Genomic DNA, 21,787 nt, shown 5'->3' on the forward strand with positions numbered 1-21,787 from the left:
TGAAACACTCAACGTGACTCTACCACTAGGAATTGTGTATATGACCTTGAAGATAGTTGACATAGGTAAACATTTAGGGGTTACATTGGGGTTTGTTATGTGGAGGGGGGGGGGGGGGGCTGCTGAGGGCAGCTTTTTAATAGTTACATGAATCTGTAATTAATTTATATCTTGCTACATACACACACCTTTTCCAATATCTTAATATTTAATTCATTTAAAAAAATAAAATTCAGCCATTCCTTACAGGTTTTAAAAGAAAAGTGAAAAGTAACTAAATGTGTACTCAATAAGAACATTATTCTGCTCGAGCTTACACATTCATTTCTTTAATTTCATATGAATAATTTTTAACTTAACAAATGTTAAGTAATCAAATAAAAAGGGCTTATTTAGCAAAATAACAGCATTGATAACAGCGGTAATCCCAGGGTGATTAAATGCATTTCTACACCAAAACAAAAAACACAAAGCAAGTGGAGAGCACTTCTTTTATTTTAAATATGTCATCATTGGTTAAGTCTGCATACAGTATCGTATCAGCGAATAACTACACAGTACAGAGGAGCCGCACCAGCTGCAGCTCGGCCAATAGTTAACACCGACAGCCAGGCCAGCATATTCCTTCATTAAACTCCATTTAAAACTATTTATCTGAGATACAAAACCACTACGATTGCCCGTGTGTCAGCTTCTTTTTCTACCACAACACAGACTTCACATCCGCAGCGTGGTTCTTAAATGACACTGGCAGAAAAAACAAAAATCTATCATCATAGGTTACACATTAGCTTTGTTGATTCTCCAAGATAGAAAGTTGGCATCTGAAAAATACATAATTGAAGTTGTTACACAAAATAATGGGGGGGAGGTCACAATTTCATTGGTTCCTCAAACCCCCTTTTTGTAAATTTCAAGCATTTCCCATTATTTCCAAGAAGAAAAAAAAGAACTATCCAATTGATTTGCGCTAATTCTGTCTTTGCACTGTTGGACGTATGTATGGCTTTAAATGGGCTTAAAAGACCTGGCGAGATGAGGAAGGCAATAATAACGAAAATTGGATGCAAAGCTTTCTACGTGTACATACTAAGGGTTCCTTTGGGCCTCAAACATGCAGACAGGGCAAGGTAGTAACCATGTGTCCAGTGAAAATATTTAGGCACACATTAGAACTATCTACAAGTGTGATTGGTTCTCCTTTGCACCAATTACCCCTCAAGAACTCACACATTGGACAAGAATTCAAATTAAAGGAAAAAACAGTGGTACTTTATATAAATAGGCCTTTTGTGAAGCAAATAGTTCCTGTGTTGCACCATTAAAGACTTCAAATACTTGACATATCACTACATATAGCCACTAAATCAGCACTAAGCCTTATTTCTCTAACAGAAACTCATTTCATTTGTCCTGATGTTTTCACTTGGTGGCGATACAAATGTGTGCTTTTCATTTTTTTCTTATACTTTCTTTGTTTCTGTGATATAACAAGCACTAGCTCTCAAACATTATAATACGCATAAGGGATGAATGTCGCTGCCAGTGGTTCATTGGTATTTTGTACTTCTCAGCGTAACCATGCAAAACACTAAAAAACACAAAGAAAAAATAAGTAAAGCGCAATTCAAAAGAATTCAAGATTTAAAAACATGGAGGTTGGTAAGGTTATGGCCCATGTTTTTTTTAGGAGGAAGAATATGATGGAAACATATAATGCACTCAGTCACAGAGACAAAATAACACAAACTGTCATAGTTTGATGAAATAAGTAGTGGAACTATAGACTCAAGCCTCTTATAGAATCAAGTGCAGCTTCTCTCCAGCTCACCCAGGTAGGAAGTCACCTGTGGAGAAAACAAGAGGGGAGAGTTAGGATTGAGGAACACATTTCAGGGTTGATGTAAATACTGGCAGGTAAGAGATGATGTGTCTGCTCAATTAACACCATCACTCATTTTAAGCAGGCTATACTATAAGCCACAATATAACATACGCTTAAAGTTGCAAACTGTTAATCGATTAGTGTCAGGTGGATCTGTACATAGCCCCTCTCAACTGCTGTACAATGTTCGGATCTTGGGACAATCTTGGCCCTCATTTATTATACCAAATGAATCAACCACAAAATACAAACACGATAATATTAACACAATTAACCTGAAAAGGGATTCAATATGCACAAAGCGTCTATGGCACACATTATTTTGGTATACCTAAAAATATAAGAATTGAAAAGTCATCTATTTGTTTCCTTCTAATGGATCAAATTGCTGTATTGTTAAATATTTTTGGAGCATGCAATATTCAGTGTAAAAACTAAATGTGCCCCCACACTAATCTACCTCCTTTGCCATTAAATGAATTTCAGTACTAAAGGCCAGCTCATTACAGCATTTTAAACATGAAGTTTAAATAACACCGCAGTGAAAAGAGAAAAGAGGAACAATGTTGTGGAGCACAAGTCGATTGTAGTATGTTTCTTGAATTAAATGCAGATTTAGATTTTATAGAATGTGTCTGAATAGAAAACAACAATGGCTACCACTATTGTATGCGTAGCAGCTACATCGCATCGTCCGCACACTTTGAGATGCATTTCAGTTTATCCACAGTACCATGGTCCTATTCATATTTAATACATATGTATTAACACAATTATTAGCTACTTTTATTTTTTACTAATGTGTCATTTGTAAATAGAACCAATGGAAAAAAAATACTATGCTCTTCTTCTGTGTCTTTTGATGTATTGTTGGTGTAGCCTTTATTGCCACCAACTGGCACAGTGAGCGATCAAAGTTTATTTTCAATCCACTGTGTACTTAGATATTTCAAAAAAGAATGTGTGGACAAAACATTTTAAAAACGGAATGGGAAATATCTGTAGGAAGGACTTTAGTTGGTAAATGCCGGTAGTAGCTATGTAGCAGTTTGTTAGCTCGATGCTAGATAACAAACTGGCTCAGGTTGTTAAGGTAGGTTATAAGCTTAGCACTCTTCACAAATAGCTCCTTATATGTCTTCAGTATGAACACGTTAACACTGCAACTTTAACACTGCAACTTTTTTTATGAAATAAAAAAAATACGTAACTAAGCTAACTTGACTAGCACATAGCATGTTAGATGATGTTAGTCAGTGACTTGTACTGCCACAGGAAGAATGTGAGTTGTAGCTAAAACTAGTAAAACCAACAGTTACAAGCAGATAGTATGTTTTTGCATATTACTTACACATAACAAAAAAAACAGGCCATGAATTTGTTTCATTCCAAACCCAGCAGCTCAACGTCAAAGATGAGGGTAGCATTAGGAGGAATGATGCCCGGATGGCCTTTGTTTCCATAAGCAAAGTCAGGTGTGCAGGTCAGCTTGGCCCTTTGACCAACGCTCATCTGGAGGAACAAGTAGACACACGATACAAACAGAGAAAGAGACAACAGGGTGAGGAACAGCTAGTCTGCAGCATAAGATAAAATGAATTAGATCATAATAAAATCTCAGCAGTCTAAGTTGGATAATAAAACCACAGGGGACTGTGAAAACATCTCTCTCAGAAATGATGCCTAATTATATCTAAATCTCTTCCTCCATTCTTTATTGCTGGGTATTTCCTGATGCAATCATTAGAAGCTTATTTTATTTATATAATGCCTTATTGAGATTTTTTATAATGATATTCTAACTCTTTAACAGTAACCAGCTACACCTCATCTACATGCTGCAGGGCTGAGTGAGTGAGATAAAGCACAGTGTGTTATGATGACCCACTGTTTTCGTGTTAGTGGAAACCGTGATGGGAAAAACTTGATAATGGAACTATGTCAATAAATATTGTATTACAAAAGATGAACTTTCAACATTATCATAAGCAAAATGTGTTTACTTGTTTGGAAATCAGATTAATTTCTGCCTCCAAATCATGACTGTTGCTGATGCTTAGTTGGCTGACTATTTCCTTTGAAGTCTGTTCCAAAAGAATGCTACAGGGATGACTTTGTTTTGTGCAGAAGTTAGCATCACGCTGGTTCCCTCAACAAAAGCCAATTTTAATTGGATTTTGGATTACTTAAGAAAATGTGATTTTTAAAGTGAAAATGAAATCACTTGAAGTAAAAGGCTATTGTTAGGATATCAACACAGCCTATATACCCGGCTCCATGACCTCAATATCACTACCTGATTATACAAGTGTTCCTGTGTTCGTGATCATTTTTAATGTCCCTGACAACCTCTGTAGAAATATAGCCATTTGTTAGCAAATGCTTTTTAAAGACACATAAAAGCTTCAAAATCCAGGAATGGAGTATCTATTGACTTGCTTAATTAGTTTATTTCATAGAACAAATCAGTACAGGTGGCAATATTGTCACCTGCCTGCGCTCATCTCTGAAACCAGACCATGTAAACAGGCTGGTGTTTCTAGCAAAAAATCTTTAAGAGATGACATGAGCAGCCCTATACCAGCATTTGCCATGGAGGCCAAAACATTTTTATTTGGTCTTAAATTGTAGTTCAACATTTACTTCCTGTTACTTCTGGACCATGACGGTGGGCCAGCCTTTAATGTTTAACTGAGTGGAATATGTTGAATATGTTTTACCAAAATGTTAGCTATATGTTAAGGAGTTTTCAGGTTGTGACAGTGCACTGCAACATGTTTGTTGATCTTGTTTATTAGTATTTATTATTTTGATATTATTTATTTAAATGTAGACATGAATGTATAATTTATTTTATTTTATTTTGTATTGGTTTTTCAGTTGATTACCCTGAACGTATAATTCAACAGTTAAAAAGTTTAAATTATTATTTGTATTTGTTTTAAAGTACAATAAATGGATGTTTTCAAAGTCAATGAATAATCGCAATTACAATTATTGACCTAAATAATCGAGATTATGATTTTTGCCATAATCGAGCAGCCCTAGAACAAAATGTGAAAATCTCGAAAGCTTGTGTTTACCACAGACTTTTTGAGGCATCTTATCAAACACCCATTTCAAAACCCACTCACTTCAAGCCAATGAAACAGGAAATGCATCAATGCTAACTTATTTCCAGATTTCACAACTCATTCCTGCAGCATTCAATGTAGCATGTGAAGTATACCCTTCTCGGTGGGGGTCAATAAGTGCCACATGCAGAATCTGTGGCAATTTACAAAGCTAACGTGGACAGTCTTAAAATGCAGTATTGTGCGTTCAGTTTTCCAGCTTACCTGCACTACACCTTCTTCCCAGCCTCGGATCACTTCCTGCTTGCCGATCTTGAACCTGAAAGGCTTGTCCCTGTCACGAGACGAGTCAAACTTACGTCCGTCTGTCAGGGAGCCTGTGGAAAAAGAGATGGAGACGGACACGGTCAGAAAGAAAGACGCCAATGCACAGCCTCATGTGGGTGAAAGATCTAGCCATTACTTCTGAACATGCACAACATTAAAGGATTCATTAGAATTCTTGCTGAAGACCATAAACTGTATGAGCAAGACAACTTAGTCACACGTCACCCTTTGTTTGTTTTTTAACCGTTTTGAACATGAATGTTCAAAGAAAACTGGATACAATGTTGGAGGTGGGACCCTGTTCATTACTATAAAAATTGCGTGAGCCGTAAAATTGAATACCTTTGACTTCTGAGTTTAAAATGACCCAATGGCATCATGTGCCGGACCAAGCCTCGAGTTTGGCATACTTTGGCTTTCTTGTTTTTTTGGAGCCAGACCTGACCATATGTGAACGAGAAAGTAGAGATGGGGAGGGATACACATTGCTATGCCAATGACTAATCTACAGGTCGCCATGGTAGTGACTCTAATTACAAAGTAGCCAAAGTATCCACTTGCTGTATTCCACCACATGATTCTTTTAGAATTCCTGAACCATTTTTGTGAAAGCAATCTAGTCTAGTTATCATCCTTTCATTGGTTGAATTTAGGAACTGTACCTTTTAATGTGAACCCGCCCTAAGGGTATACATTTAAGTGAAAACAAGGTTATTCTTTTTCTTTTTCTTATACACTTCTTTTTCCAAGGAGTGGCGTCGCCCCTTGCAGTCCATTAGGGAAAAAACGCAGTTTGACAAAGACTTATTTTTCAGATCCACAAGCGAAGTCAACTTAATTTAAACCGTCTATGGTGCTATGGTGCTGTCATGATAAAGATGTCCAAAGACTGTGCAGTAACATTAAGAATTAAGAAACATTTCATTAAAAAAAAAACATTGGAAACAAATCCATCCTCTAAGCATGTCCCACATGCATCTTCCTTGCTGTGTGTATATTGAGAAAGCCAATGAAGGGATTCCAAGGATCTCAGAAATAGCCGCTGCAGCTGTCTGCAGGGTGGGTTTCAGTGTGACAGTCAGAAAAACACACGCATCAAACCGCAGAACAGCACTCTTCCAAGACTATTTCCTGCAGCGCTATAACTGTTATTAGCAGCAGCGAGGCGGCGTGTGTGTGATGGTGTGGTGTGATGTGAGTGTGTGTGTGGGAGAAGGTGCAACATTGCTTATGTTGTTAGGCACATCAGGGGGTGGCTGGCGTGATGCAGCCTGTAATCCAGGCTGGAGTGGGCGTCCTCTCCTCTTGTGGACATCAGGACAGCAGCCTAATGGAATTATCAGTTAGAGCTGAAAGGACCTTTCCAAGTAAACGCCAATAGAGTGCACTTCACCCCCCTACAACACTGTTGACATTTTCAACACCAACCATTTCCTGCCGGCAGAGCCTTCACAAAATCAAGCAAATCCAAGGTCTGATCCTCACTTGGATGTCTACATTTGAAAAGGCTTGTCAAATGGAATATCCTGTTTCATGTTGCATTTCAAGGCTGCTTTGTAGCCTGCCAGGAAGGGAAACCGCCCAGAGAGGAAATCCTGTAGTTTGTGGGATATATTAAAAACAACTCCAAGAAGATGCAGACTCATGCTTAAAAGAAACAAAAAAATGTGTTCACTGTGAGGGGCCCAAATCTGGTCTTGTTACATAATCTTGAAGCAAAGAGGCTTGTATTACAGAGAGAGTTATGTCTGTCTTACCAGGCAAGAAGACTGAGACCCACTTTGCCAAACTAAGAATAGGTGCAGACCAATTTATAGTCTAGCACGCTGGGAGGACCAATCCATTTGAAATCCCATTTTGCATCTGATGAATATGCTGCTGATGAATGACTGTCTGTCTGTCTGTACCTCCGCCACTTTGGTCCAGACAGAAATATCTGTATAACGGTTGCAGGGTTGCTGTCTAAGTATATAGAGACATTCGTATTCCCCAGAGGATGAATCCTAAATATATTAATTTTCGCTAGTTAGCATGCTAACACAAACTTAACTAAGCTGGTGAACATGGTAAACATTATACCTGCTAAACATCAGCATGTAAGCATTATCCTTGTGGGCATTAGCATTTAGCATGTGTTGGCGAAAACGGCCAATCTAATCAAAATTAGTTTTATTTTATGTCTTATAAAGTATTTATGTTGCATTGTTGGAGGAGCCTGGGACTTAATGTTTGATGCCTTCAAATGCCTTTCAATCTTTGAAATTGAATCTTGAGTGTTTTTTTGAGTATTTCATGTCACGACGAATATTCGCCCTTAATAGCCAATTGGACTAAAAAAAGAGTGGCTTACCTTATATACAACATGTTTTAGCAATGTTGATGTTAGCAATCAATCATGACTAAAAAAACATAATCTATTGCAGCCTAATATCACACAGTGCGGGAAAAACCGTGACGCATTTGGTATGAAACACACCTTCAAGTTAAATTTTCCTCACCCATGCATTCCACAGATACGTAAGCCAGACTTAAGTCCTTATGGGAAATAACCAAAGCTAAAACAATCAGGGAATTGATAACAGAAAAATATTTTTGCAGCTACTTTGATAATGTATTAATCCTAGCATACCCTCATGTCTTACTGGTTCAAGGTTTTCAAATGTGAAAATGTACGGATTTTCTAGCCTTCAATTATAGTAATCTTAATATTTTTGTCTTTTTTTATAATGTATGGTTTTGGACAAAATAAGACATTATAAGATTATTTGGCTATGGATAACTGTAATAGGCTTTATATACTGACATTCTGGCTGAGTACACCAAATAATTACATTAATCAATAATGAAAAGAACCAGCCTTAGATATAGTTATGTATGTAGGTCCCACAGCTGTCAGTACAACACTGTGGGCCCTACAGGAATAAATAGGTGATGCCATACAGTTCTATAAGAGGAATAATGAGGAACACTATGTAGTGCCATTCAAACAGTGTCTTTGGAGAAAACATGAAGGAATAATACTGCATGCTGTTATTGCAGACTAGTCGCCCAGACGGTTATAATCCGCTCAACTACACGCCACCAACCCCCCCAGAAACTCCAACAAAGACAGAAAAGCGGCGGAAATCAGACGGGATTTAAAACCCACCCGCCTGCTTGCCTGCCTGTCTGTCTCTCTGTCTGTCTGGGCCTCTGAGTGAACCCTGCGGCGGAATCCGCCTGCGTCTCCTTTTTTTTCCGATTAATTCTCCAGCCAAGACAAATTACGCACTGATCTTGATGAGACTGTAATGGAGCGCTCGGCCCAAAAACTAGAGCGCGCATTATTTTACGCAGTGATGGGTCCAGCGCGCTGTCTGTCCCCGGGACACAGACACTGTCTCCTGCTGTGCATGGGATCACATGCACATCCCACAATCTCCAGCACTAATCCACACAGTGCATATGTGGCGAAGGGGTTACATTTCCATGCAGCCCTGTCGGTGACTGACAGTCATGCCTCTTTGCCCTACTGAGAAATCACTGGCTGGAAGGGGGGGGGGGGGTCTGTTGTGCATAGTTTATGGCGCTTTGTGCCATTTCATAAAAGTGCGTTATATTGGGATTTGCACTTACAGTATACCATGCTTGGCTATTTTTCATACGGGTGTAGTAGACAGTTGCCCGCAGCCCACTTGCATGGCCTCCATGAACAGAACATGAAATGTGCACAATGCATGCAGAGAGATAAGTTCCTGGTCTAAAACTCACCAACATAATGCACCACGCACGTCTGTCCTTTTTTGGGGAAAGTCCTTCCTGTGGAGAGACCAAAGAGGTGCTTATTATAACGGACAGACTCCGCTATGAAGGCGGTTTCTGCGGCTCTGTTTGATACATGCAAAAACACATAATATGCACTTAGTAAAATTAACAAAAACGCGTTTCCGGTTGGTGTCCTCCTTACCGTCGCCCGGGGTTATAGTCTCGATTTCGACTCCCATGTTCCTGTCTCTTTGGAGCTGTCCCTGCACCGGCTACTCTCTGCGGTCTGTCTGTCTGCTCTCCAGCGGATGTTCTCAGCTGTCTGTCTCTGTCTCTCTGCAGGGAGACCAGCGTCAATAACGGATATTAGACAACAGCACTTCCGCCCGCAACCTTCAAAATAAAAGCAGCATAAAGGGATTTCTGTCTATAACACTTTATATATACAGTCTATGCTATAACACCGGCCCACTGGCGGCCATATGGGGGCTTATTATGACATTGTATCACTGGTGGTAGAAGAACTCAGGTTTTATACTTGAGTAAAAGTAGCAATAATAAATTGTAAAAATACTCTGTTAAAAGCAAAAGTCCTGTATTCAAAATCTTACTTAAAGTGGACCTATCATGCTATATTTGAACAATATTGTAGGGCCATACCTATATAAAACATGTCTGTTTATTTTTTTTTTCAAAATACCAAACAGATCATGCATTTTAGCCATGCCTCATTTAGCTCTATTTGCTCTTTTCCAGCCCTGTTTTTGCAGGGGCTGATTCTGTGACGTAGCTTTAATGCAAATGAGCTGCAGCTGACCACGCCCCCCTGCAGGAGAGGGGAGTGTGCTTTGAGATCAGCTGCTGGGCTGTCAGAAGAGGGGGAGAAAAAGAGATCTCCGTCCTCCGTGTTTTATTCTTATATGATTATATAGAGTCATTATTCATTTGTTTTAAAGCTCAATAAATAACAAAGAAGACCTTTGACCGGCACTTTTCAAATTTTGTCCGGAAGATTTAAACTTTAACGGACATGTTGACCAGCGAAAAAAAATCTAACTGAAACTCTGCCGCACGGTCCCCTCATTCCTTGGAAGAGGCGGAGAGGTGGGTGTTTGTCATCTGCTGGTGGACTACCGGAGAGAATTACAGTGCTTGCCTCGACGGGGAGGGATTGCATTGAATTACAGCAGCAGGAGGCGCAAACGCTTGCCTCGGGGAGGGAGAAAAAGCGCAGCCCGGCCGCAGGCGAGCGTGCAGCGGCGAGGGCACAGCGGCGAGGGCACGAAGTCCTCGGGAGGAAGGAGCGGCATCCCCGGGAGGCAGTAGCCGTGGACAGGGGAGAGGCCAGACAGGGTCCGGGAGTGCGCCACCCACGGGCCAATGAAGGCGTGGGCGACGTTCGAAGCTGCTGCCGAGGCGAAGGAAGAGGCCAGACAGGGTCCCGAAGCGCGCCACCCATGGGCCGATTAAAGCATGGGCGACGTCCGAAACTGTCGAGACGAGACGGGGTCCAGAAGTGCGCCACCCAGGCGCCGATGAAAACGTGGGCGACGTCCGAAATCGGCGTCGAGGTGGTGAAAAAGCGAGAGTGTCCACATGAGGTCGACCGTCTGATCGAACCTCCTCTCAGGCACCGGAAAAAGCTCAAAAGGGTCGTCCTGTCCACGATCAAAAACAGGTGGGCGAAATTGTGAGAGGATCCACACGAGGTCAACCAGGCTTGGTCGAACCTCCTCTCCGGCACCACCAAAAAGAGTTAACAGTCAGATGTTAACCTATGGAAGCAGTCAGCCGTTAGCTGCTAGCCATTAGTTGTCAGTCGTCGTTAGCTGCTAGCCGTTAGCTGTCGTCGTTAGCCGTTAGCTGTTAGTCGTTGGTAGCTGCTAGCCGTTAGCTGTCGTCATTAGCTGGTAGCTGTTAGCTGGTAGCTGTTAGCTGTCGTCGTTAGCTGTTAGCTGTTAGCCGTCAGTAGCTGCTAGCCGTTAGCTGTCGTGGTTAGCTGTTAGCTGTTAGCCGGTGTCGACGGCCGCTAGCTGTAAGCCGGTAGCCGTCAGTCGATGTCGTCGGCCCCGGAGCCTCTGCTAGGCGGCGTGCCTCTACCAGGGAAGGTGCCGCTGCGTGTAGTGGCCAGCACCTCAGGGGTAAATCGCCGGGCGGCCAGGAAGAACCGGTCAGCTTCTTCGGCTAAAGCACGGGGCTCCACGCTAGCCGTGTTAGCGAGCGCAGCCCGGACATGCAGCTGCATGTCCTGGAGATGTATAAAAGACGTACAAAAGTGCATTTTGCATGATAGGTCCCCTTTAAAGGTCACCTATTATGCAAAATGCACTTGATGTCTTTTATACATAAATATGTGTCCCCGGTGTGTACTCACAAAGTGTCAGAAAATACAACCCTCTCTCTTTTCCTCCTTACCCATAATCTCTAAAAACGGGGGTACAACGGAGCTGATCCAGATTTGCTGCGGTCATGACGACATTACTAAAATGTGGGCTGGCTTTACGCCCACGGTCCTATCAGAAACGTCACTGTATCAGAAACAATGCGCAATGTGTTTTGGAAGTAATATGGTCTGTGTTTAAATTAGCAAGCATCGGTAACACTCAGAGCTAACCTGTACTGGAGAGAGTGTGTGTAAAGAAGCCTGATATAAAAAGGTACTCACCTTGTGGTAAACCCGCGAGAGCAAGAGCATTTTAGCTCCATACTGTTTCAGAAATAATCCTTGATGTGGTTTGGAATATAATATGGCATTTAATTACGGCAGCATTTAGCTGAAAATCTGGGTAGAAACCTCTCTCTTCACAGAGCTCATGCATGCTCCAAAGGGGCGTGGCCAGCAGCAGCTCGGTTACATTCAAAGCTACGGACCCAGAATCAGCACTTCTCTAACAGGGCTGAAATAGAGGGGTATGAGGCATGGATAGAATGGGTGATCTGTGTGGTATATTAAGCAAAACACTTCATAGAAATGTTTTTTATATATCTTAGACCTTTAATATATGCCAAAAAATAGTATAATATGAGACCTTTAAGTAAAAGTCTCAGCATGAAAACATCCTTTAAGTACCAAAAGTAAAAACACCGAATGCGTAATGTCCTTTTTCATAATATATGAAATAACTGGAATATGAGTATTGATGCATTCATGTGTTTATCCAAGCTGGTAAAGATGGCACTCATAATTACTTTAATATGTCAATGTGTATGTAAAACTTTGTATTAGCTAATATTCTGATTCTGTAAAGTAACTCAAGCTGTCAGATTAAAGTAGCGCTTAAGCTAAAAATGAAAAGGAACACTATTGGCATCTGCACTTCTTCACATGTTTTGCCAAGTGGATGGTAGTATTTTTTCCGCTTCCATCTCAGAATTTCATTGTCTAAAATGTTTCCAGCTTCATGTCCAGAACTTGAATCAAGTTGAGAAATGCTGCCTACTTGTGCCTGATTTTAAAGAAAGGACAGCCGTCTTCTCATAATATTGTGCATATATTGTTAATATCCTCTTTGTTTCCTTCTTGTAATGACACAATCAAAGCTTTTATTTTGAAGGCGCACTAAGGATGGGGTTTTTCTTGTATCTGTTAGTAATTTAGCCTCTGGTTATAGTTTTTGTGTGTGTGTGTGTGTGTGTGTGTGTGTGTGTGTGTGTTCCATTGAATTACAAACTCAAATTGAATTGATTCATTGTCACACTTTATAATCACATTCTTAGAGTATGTAGGAGTTCAGCCTTCATAAATGAACACTTTACAATGAGTGCAGTTTACTCTGGGCCAACACTGCAGTGTAAAACTAGAGAGAAAGAAGAGTGGCGTCTCTATAGCAAACGTGCCTCCATAGCAACGCCCGAATCTTCCTCTCTCTGGAAACCAACAGCAATAGAAGAAAGTGCTTCTGCTAACTGGAACAACTTTAATATAGATTATGATCTCCATTAATGAGTCCTAAATGTGAAAGCTGGGTAATGTATTCACTTCAGATTTTCTAACATTCTCCATGACTCATTACAGCAGCTCGATAGTTTCAGGGTGTTGTGTTGAGGTCACAAGAACAGATAATTGGCTCTAAATGTCTGTCACGTGGCCGTGCATGACCACAGATAAAAGTTGATTCAAAACACATTCGATTCTGGATGAACTGGAAATCTGAATGCACATCATTACCATGGTTTGTGGGAGTGCGTTGTTATTAAAGATCTTTGAGTGGGATACATACAGTCTAATAAGATTTGTTCAGATGTCATGAGTCTTGGAGAGTTTAAGATCACTTTTTTGGGCAGACAACTCAACATTTTTTGAAAAGAGACACATTTTCAATATATTGCTGTTGGCTAGCAAAAAGGCTATGACTGACTTTAAATTCATGGATCGACATAAGTGTGGGCTTTTAAAAAATGGACAAGATAATAGTGTAAAATCAATTGCAATGATTGTGTCATTGACAATTTGACGCCTCAAAAGCTTGATTATATTTAAATGAATAAAAAACTGTTATATTTCCCTGTCTTTATTATTATTCTGTCTGCCAAAATGTTACAATGGGTAATAAAAAAAAAAAGATAATGTATGATGTATTCATACCAGTGGCGTAACAAGGTTGTGATTGGCCCCGGTGCAAATATTGTACTGCAGCTACAGTACAGTACAGGTTGATGAAACGGTTCGCTCGTCACGCAAGGTATCACATGACATGAAAGGGAGCAAGGTCATTGGACAGACAAATTAATTTAGGTTGCTTGGTTACTTTGAAGACTGCGTGAACCGGTCAATGCCATTGGGGCAAATGAAAATATAAAAAATATATATATAAAAAAAAACATTTTAATTTTTTTTGCCGGCTCTGGGCCGGCTGCACCGTCGATAGTTACGCCACTGATTCATACAATATTTAAAAACTCCTTTCATGTTATTTTGTGTGATGCTGAATGTCAATACAATTGTTTAAAAATAGAATCACAATTTCAACTTTCTTTAAAGCTCCCATGTCATGCTTTTCCGGTTATTACCCGTCCCCTTGTGTGTTATGAAGGTTTTTATGCATGTAAACGGTGTGCAGAGTCAAAACCCTCAAAGTACACCCTGTAGCGAGTAAAACTCTAACACAGAAAATACCTCCCCAAAACGCCTCGTTGGAGATACGTCACTGCCCATTTGAGTCTTCCATTTAGTTCCGGGTACGGCCTGATGTCATGCGGTACCCGGAACGAAATGGACCAATCCCGAAGAGCTATGGCCACACCCAGTGGCGCTGGCCGCACCCTCTGCCAGCCTAACATTTACTGTTGGAAGCTCTGGTTCAGTTCACAATCGATCCAGTCATGCCACTGCCAAGGACCTGTTTCCTGAAATGTGAGGAGAAATCTGAGCTGTTTGTCCTACCGACGGAAGAACCACGACGAAGTCAGTGGTTGAAATGTCTTTTTAACACTGTTCCTTCAGAGGTTCGAAGAACCGGCATTTCACAGACGAAAGCTTCCAAAACATTGCCCAGTTTGAGGCCGGATATGCACAGCTTGTTTGGACCATTTGGAGCAGGGGAAGATTCGGGTACACAACCTATAAGTTTGCATTGTTATTTGTGTATTTATCAAACAAGACTGTTTAAATGTATTTAAAACTGTGTCGGACTGCTAAGCTATTGACACAGTGCTAACTGTGCTAACGTTTCCATATATCAACTCTAATATCATCAGATGGCCTTGCATACAGTACATGTATCTCATAGCAGGAGAATGTCTGCATTCACACACGAAATACTCATAGACAGTATACTCCGGGTGATTTGCCGTACGGTCAGTCGCGAAACGTAATTACATTATAGCTGGCGTAGGGTGTATGCTACCGAGCTAACCAACGGAGCTACATGGGTTTGCTCTGGAAAACACGTTCTTGCTAGCCTAATATGAATCACTAGCTTTTGTTCATAGTGGTTTTATTACACTAAACAAGCCCAGCTCATACAGTATACTCCGGGTGATTTGCCGTGCATTGTGACAGTACATGTACATACTGCATGTATAGCTAACGAGGCTAGCTATACATGCTAGCGCAAAAACAATGTATTCATGACCGTTACAATGTATGACCGAACGTAGCAGACTACCCGTCTAAGATTGCAATTATAAACACGTTATTGCTAGCCTAATATGAACCACTAGCTTTTGTTCATAGTAGTTTTATTACTCTACATTATAGTTGCCGTTCCTCCGAGCTAACGTTAGCTACCAAGGTAAACAAAGCTAGGTTAGCATATTAGCTGGCAAGCTGTTCATTAGATTGATTAGATAGATCCACACTCCTACCACAACTACTACTAACGAATCTAAAACAACTAAGTTTCTCTAATATTTTGTGATTTGCATTTGATTTCGTCCAGCCAGATCCTGCCGGACAATACATGACGGGGACCGGACTACCACACTGAGGCCTAAAAAGCCCCGGCTGCTATAGGCAAGATGCCGACAACGGGGAGTAATTGACGATATACCGTGTATATATATGTATATTTACGTTCATTCTGTACATTTCTAAAAATAAAGTTTAATGGAAATACTTAGTAGGCCTATCCTTTCTTCCCTGAATTATTTGCTCCTATAACATATCATTCATATATAGCAAACCATGATTTGATTTCTCATCAAACAGTAGTAGTTTATAACAGGTAAAAATAACTTACTCTTTGTTATGACCGGCTCGTAGGCCACAACGGAAAGACAAGGAGACATACACGAGTTTACAAAACCACGGCACATTTATTGTGGTAAATGCAGAGATAGGTGGTCAGGATCGCTGAGCCGCTTTGGAGAGAGAGAGGGGCCCGTGTGACTCCGGGCAGCTGGCTAGCACCTCGGCTCCGGCCAGGTGTCCGTGATCGCGCTGATTAGCCTCTTCAGCTCCACCCCATCGTAAGACAAAGGCCCTGGGGCCGTCACACTCTTCTATAACAACAGTTGTAGGTACAGTTCGGTTAGTTAGGCGTAGGCTCCACGAGGACGAAAACGGGTTGAATCCGCATATTTCTCATGCGTATAGCCCTTTAAGCTCGACGACGCCGTAAGGGAAACGTAGAAACATACCCCGCAAACGACAACGGGTCCAAAGGTGGATAGATCTGGGAACGGAGCGCTCTGGGGGGGTCCAACGGGGCCGTGGGGTCGCCTATACGGTCATGTGTTTCATAGCCCCGCCTCTCCCCACCTCTGCTGCTCACCTCCGCAAAAGTACACTGCACACTGAATTCAGATTATTTATCTTTATCTCGATATGAACATAAACGCGAGTGAAGTCTAATCTGACAGGACGGAGACACGCAGCTCCTCCAGCTGTGAAGCAGCGAGAGCAAAACACAAACTTCAAGTCAGATCACCACCCTTAGCTATTTTAATTACCTCTCAAACTACCTAAACTAGTTATAAATATGTTTATTTTTACTGTCGGGTTTACTTACTGGATCAGCTGCTGCATGAGGAAGCATGAAGATTTAAACTTTAACACACATTGACCGGCGAAAAACTCTGCGCGGTTCCCTCGGCCCCCACCCATGGATGTGCCCCCACCGCGGAGAATAAACAGAAGTGCAGCCATGACAACCATTCTTCTTCGCTGCTTTTGTGGAGGAAGTTGCTGCTTTTGTGGAGGAAGTTACAGCGCCACGTACAGGTTCGGCATATGTACTGCAGCTTTTCCAGCGGTTGGATGTAAACGGAGCCGTCTCGTGGAGCTTGACACAATCCGGTGTATATTGCGTGTGGTCGGAAGGTTTTTTGCGGTTGCGTTTGCGTTACTCCGATGCGTTTTGCCGTATTTGTTCTCGTGGAGCCGGGGCCTTAGCGTATAAAATATACGGCTGTACCGACGCCATGATAAGACTGATGTTCCGCTGAGAGCAGCCGGGAAAAGCACTGTTAGACATGGGCGGAGCCTCTCTGGTGGTTGACTAATCAGAACAGAGTGGCCGAGCTGACCAATCGGAGCACACTAGGCTCACAGGGAGGGGGGGGGCAAGAGCTCCAACGAGTCGTTTAGTGGAGAGAGTGAATACTGCTGAATACACATGCTTGACAGAGATGCTGTATGCGAAACCAATGTGAGTTTGGAAAATTGCACAGATCTATTTTAGTATACCTCAACAATGTAATTATGATCAGTGGAAAAGGCCATGACATGGGCCCTTTAACAGTTAAGCCCCATGCCCCCGGAAGCAACATCTTGCAAGAAACAGCGTCTGAGGGTTTCTTAAGATTTAACAAACTATGAATGTGTCATACATACCCACTTAACGGGAAGAAACTCAGCTACCAGATAATATTAACAATTTTTAGCGAAACGAAACACAAGGGTAATAACAAAGGCTCTGAATTAGCCCTGAGTGAAAAAATGCTAACGCACTTAGCACAGAACTCACGGTAAAATACCCTTATTACTTATCGGATCTGCTCAAACAAGATATCGATTAGCAAACTGAGATTCCACAGATTCCAGAAATATAAGTATCATCACTGAGCGACCAGAACTCGCGGCATGGGAAACAAAACCAGACATCACACAACGTAGCTTTAGGTAGCAAACACGGGACATTGTCTTATCTTTTGCTGTTTCTGATAAAAAGTTGTGTTCAATGACATTAAAACGATAAAAACGCTGCTGAAGGTTAATCCATAGGTTAATCCAATGTGTCTGTGTCACTTTGAAATGATTACTCATAATCTTCATAATGTCAATAACGGAGATTTCATATTAGCTGCTACCAGAGTGTATGACAGCTTCCGGTTTTGGGTATTCTGGCTACGCATCACTCATTCACCAATGGGTAATGTTTAGATGGATTTGAGGAACTTCCCCTCGATTCTATTGGCTCTAACGGTTAAAAAGAGGTGTCAATCATCAAAATCGACCGAGGGGGGCCAGAGATATGGAAAATGCACCCAAATGACCCCAGAAGTGGGTTTTCTTTTCTAAATCTCTCTAAAAAGGTCAAATGTCACTTTTTTGCATCAATCTTGATACAGGGTACTTATTATATGTTATGGTTTGGATTCCTAAAGCTTTTAGTCTACTATCCCATCATTCAAGGGTGGTTTTCACTACCTTTTTTTGGACGGACACTATAATTTACATTTTTTTACTATGTTCAATCTGAATTTACTTTAAAATAAAAAACATCTATATTGATTCTGACTTTTCTACATCCAACTCACAGGTTTATCATTACTTTGAGAAAAAAGATTATTAATGTAGCCTACCCCTTTTAGAAGTGAAGATATAGTCAATTGTTCTGGGAATGTCATTTTCGAGCCTGAGGCCTGAAAAACAGGCTCGGGGCTCAACTGGGATAAAGTTAAAGAAAAAACAACATTAGGCAAAAGTGTCAACATGTTTGTATAAGTAGCTAAAACTGAAATAAAAGGACTGCAGAGTATTTGTTTCATAAAGTGATTCCATTTATCTGGAGATTAAGTGATTTCACTTGACACTGACCACAACACTGATGTCAGTGTGAGATTTACAGGAAGTAGAACATTTCAGTGAGTGTTTCTTGAGTGGAAATGACACTGAAGATCCAGGGAAGGCTTCTTGGGAACAAAAAGCACAGTGAGTCACTTTTGGTGTGAAGTACAATTCTGGAAAAGCAGAAAGAATTGGAGGACCAATATCATCACAGCTGACCACTTTTCAGACATCATACAAAGACCAGCAAACAGCTGTTACGTTGTGTGATATGAATGTGAAGCTGTGTTCTTGTATAAAAGCACATTACATTACATTACATGTCCCTTGTTAAACGCTTTTATCCAAAGCGGCTTACATACATTAAATACTGTGGACAATTTGGGGTGAAGTGCTGACATATGGAAAGAGAGGGGGGGAGGGGGCAACAGGCACGAGCACATGCCATCGAAGATGCTGGGGAAATTCAGTTGCGCTGTACCATTATAGAAAAAAGGGGTGGGTGGGTGTAAACTGCTTTCAATTAACATTGTTTGGCATTTTTTTCTTACCGTTTACGTGGATTTATATCTTTATATGGGCAGAGTGTTTACTTTTTTGTGACATTTTGCCATCATTTATGGACATTGAGATTTGAAACAAATGAACAGACTATAGTTTTAACCTCATTCCTATCGTGTTTTCAGTAGTGGAGTCTGCCCAGTTGTCGACGACGGTAGACCCAGTGAGGCGGTCCTGATAAGTGTACCAACAAATAAGTCTGTCTTTAGTTAGCTTTGTTGTATTACTTCATAATTTATCAGGGTTACCAACTACTGGGTAGAGTTGTAAGGGGAAGGGGCTGAAATGCATAAAAGGCCACATCAGCGTTTTTTGTTACCAATCTAATAAAAATATGCCTGGAATAAAAAAGAATTGTGACAGTGTTAAAGCAATATTTAATTGTATTTTTTTTAAACAAATCACTGACAGGTTGGTTCACACACTGCTTCATGACAGTTATTTAAAAATACATGCAAAGAAATTAAATGTATTGCAGTACATTCTTCTAGTTACTACCATAAAGGCATTAGGCATACTGTATTTTCTTCAGTAATAGCAGGCACTGAGAAAATGCTGATATTGTATGCATTAGACACAGGTATATATGTTTCTCATCGATCATTTTTACATAAAAGGCAAACACACTAAATACAGTGCAACTTGGCACAATTTTGAAGAAATCAGATTCACTATACACATGATATAAAATACCTAACAAAACACAACTTATTTTGCTTCAGTATTAAAACTTTTCAGTAGCCCAAGGAACTCTGTCGTTAATCCTTTGTGAACTGGGTTTCCATGTGCGCAGAAAAAACCTCATTATAAATTATATTTGAATAAGGCCATTTGTGTAATAATAGGGCAAAAGGGCATTTGTGAAGCCCGCTTTGGGGTCTATCTGTGCACGTGCCTGGGGGGCAATGCAACATTGTCTCAGATTAGAACCCACCATGATGCTGCAGAGACCCCACTAACTCCTCCATCTCCTGGATCGTATTTATACATGTATTACTGAATGGACCGAGGGTTCAGGGCCCCCATGGACTTCACCTTCAAAATTAAAAATGACACATACTTGAGCAGAAAAAGACTACAAAATGACCACAAAGAGACGCGGAATAATAATAATACATTATATTTATATAGCGCTTTTCTGGAACTCAAAGACGCTTTACAGTATGAGGGAGGGTAGACAAACAAGGACAGGCAAAACAAACAAAAACAACAAATCGAAACAAATAAATAAAACAAAATAAAATAAACAGAAAAGGCAGTCGAGAGGAAGTTGATTGGGGGGGGGGGGGGCTTATGGATAGACACAGTTGAAGAGATGGGTTTTGAGGCGGGACTGAAAGACTGAGGGACTCGGAATCACGAAGATCTTGGGGGAGGGAATTCCAGAACCTAGGAGCTGCCACTGAGAAGGCTCTGTCCCCAATGCTGCAGAGTTTGGATGTGGGAATGGATAGGAGTCCGGCTGCGCTGGATCTGAGGGACCGTGGGGATTGATAGGGGGTGAGAAGGTTAGTGAGATAGACCACCATCTGGCCCTCTGCCAGATGGTGGAGTGGTTGGGGAGGGAGATGAAGTGGGATCGTTCTGAGAGGTAGGACTGGAGCCACCTAGTGCAGTACCTTCAATACCAATAGGCGCTTTCACACCAAGTACTTTTCCCAGGAATAGGTCCCGGAACTTTTCCCCCGGAACTTTTATTTCCTGGAACTATCTAGTAAATCGCGTTCACACCGGAATAAGTCCCTGAGGGAGCCGCTGACGTCACTTCTTCTTCTGCTGCTTTGGGTTTACTGGCTGGCCGCAAACAACTTCACGGCGTATACTGCCACCCGAAGTCCCCGGCCGGAAGTCCCCGGAGTTGGGGACTGGCTTCAGTAGAAGCTGCTGGGACTCCCAGTACAGTACAAGTACGTCTGGGTCTCTGTGTGTGTGTGTGGAACGAGCCATTTTGTGTGCGTGCGCGAGCGAGAGAGAGAGAGTGCACCGGTACCGGAGATCGTTGTTGTTAGCTTCTGGTGCTAGCGAGCTTAGTGGCCGGGTCTCAAGCGTTTTGGTCACAATTAATGTAAATAATTATTTCCGAGGCACACGTTTATATGATCATAGTTATAAAAAGAGAATAAATGAAAAACAGGTATGAAATACTATATGACAGTAAAACAAGAATAAAGTTTAAAGGGAGAGTGATTTGTAAAATATCCATAAAGAAATAGTAAATCTGTTTACAGTTCTGTTTCATATGGGTGTTGAGAGATGTATCCACAGATCTCTTCATTTTGCTCTCAAAGTGCACAAGATTGATGCTTTTAACTTCAATATTTAAAAAAAATCTTCCCGGGGGAGCATGCCTAGGTTAGGTCCACTTCCCACTTATAAAAATAGCACCCCTTACCCCTGCTTACACCTATTTGCCGTGAGCCTTCATTGTAACAGTCGCGGGTACACTGTGTATTTGCGTTGGGAGTGTTGCAGTAGAATATTCCACTGTAGCGACCGGTACCTTAATGGGAAACTCTAAATGTTTGAGCAGCCTCTATGAAACGTCAAGTTACTCCACAGCACCCCCAAAAGAAATCTCTAGCGCCGCCACTGAGCTTGCAACCCCATTTTGAAGAAATGTGCAGTGCAAAACAGGCTCATTGCAGCCACTAATGATAAGACACTTTTTTTACCAAATATCAACATTTTCTTTCTTTTCATTTTTTTGCACAGATTGCAAAGTGGCAAAGTATTATAACTTATTGT

General features: G+C 41.2%; 1 protein-coding gene across 1 annotated transcript; it reads right to left on the reverse strand.

The window, feature by feature from the left end:
* Nucleotides 1-477: 477 nt before the first annotated feature.
* fkbp1ab (FKBP prolyl isomerase 1Ab) lies at nucleotides 478-9,372 on the reverse strand. Its single transcript, XM_034144679.1, has 5 exons — nucleotides 9,233-9,372; nucleotides 9,037-9,084; nucleotides 5,224-5,336; nucleotides 3,237-3,397; nucleotides 478-1,847 (listed from the first exon to the last, which is right to left on the reverse strand). Exons 1-4 carry the CDS (start codon nucleotides 9,267-9,269, stop codon nucleotides 3,269-3,271), a joined length of 327 nt encoding a protein of 108 aa, XP_034000570.1. The 5' UTR covers nucleotides 9,270-9,372; the 3' UTR covers nucleotides 478-1,847; nucleotides 3,237-3,268.
* Between the last annotated feature and the right edge of the window lie 12,415 nt (nucleotides 9,373-21,787).

This window comes from Trematomus bernacchii, unplaced genomic scaffold (assembly GCF_902827165.1).
Source record: "Trematomus bernacchii unplaced genomic scaffold, fTreBer1.1, whole genome shotgun sequence".
Taxonomy (NCBI): Eukaryota; Metazoa; Chordata; class Actinopteri; order Perciformes; family Nototheniidae; genus Trematomus; species Trematomus bernacchii.

Excerpts from the sequence above, each read along its gene's own strand:
- fkbp1ab (XM_034144679.1), bottom strand. The coding sequence starts at position 9,269 with ATGGGAGTCGAAATCGAGACTATAACCCCGGGCGACG. Across the intron at positions 5,337-9,036 it reads GTGCGTGGTGCATTATGTTG|GCTCCCTGACAGACGGACGT; the intron begins GTGAGTTTTAGA and ends CTTTTTCCACAG. Across the intron at positions 3,398-5,223 it reads GGGAAGAAGGTGTAGTGCAG|ATGAGCGTTGGTCAAAGGGC; the intron begins GTAAGCTGGAAA and ends TTGTTCCTCCAG.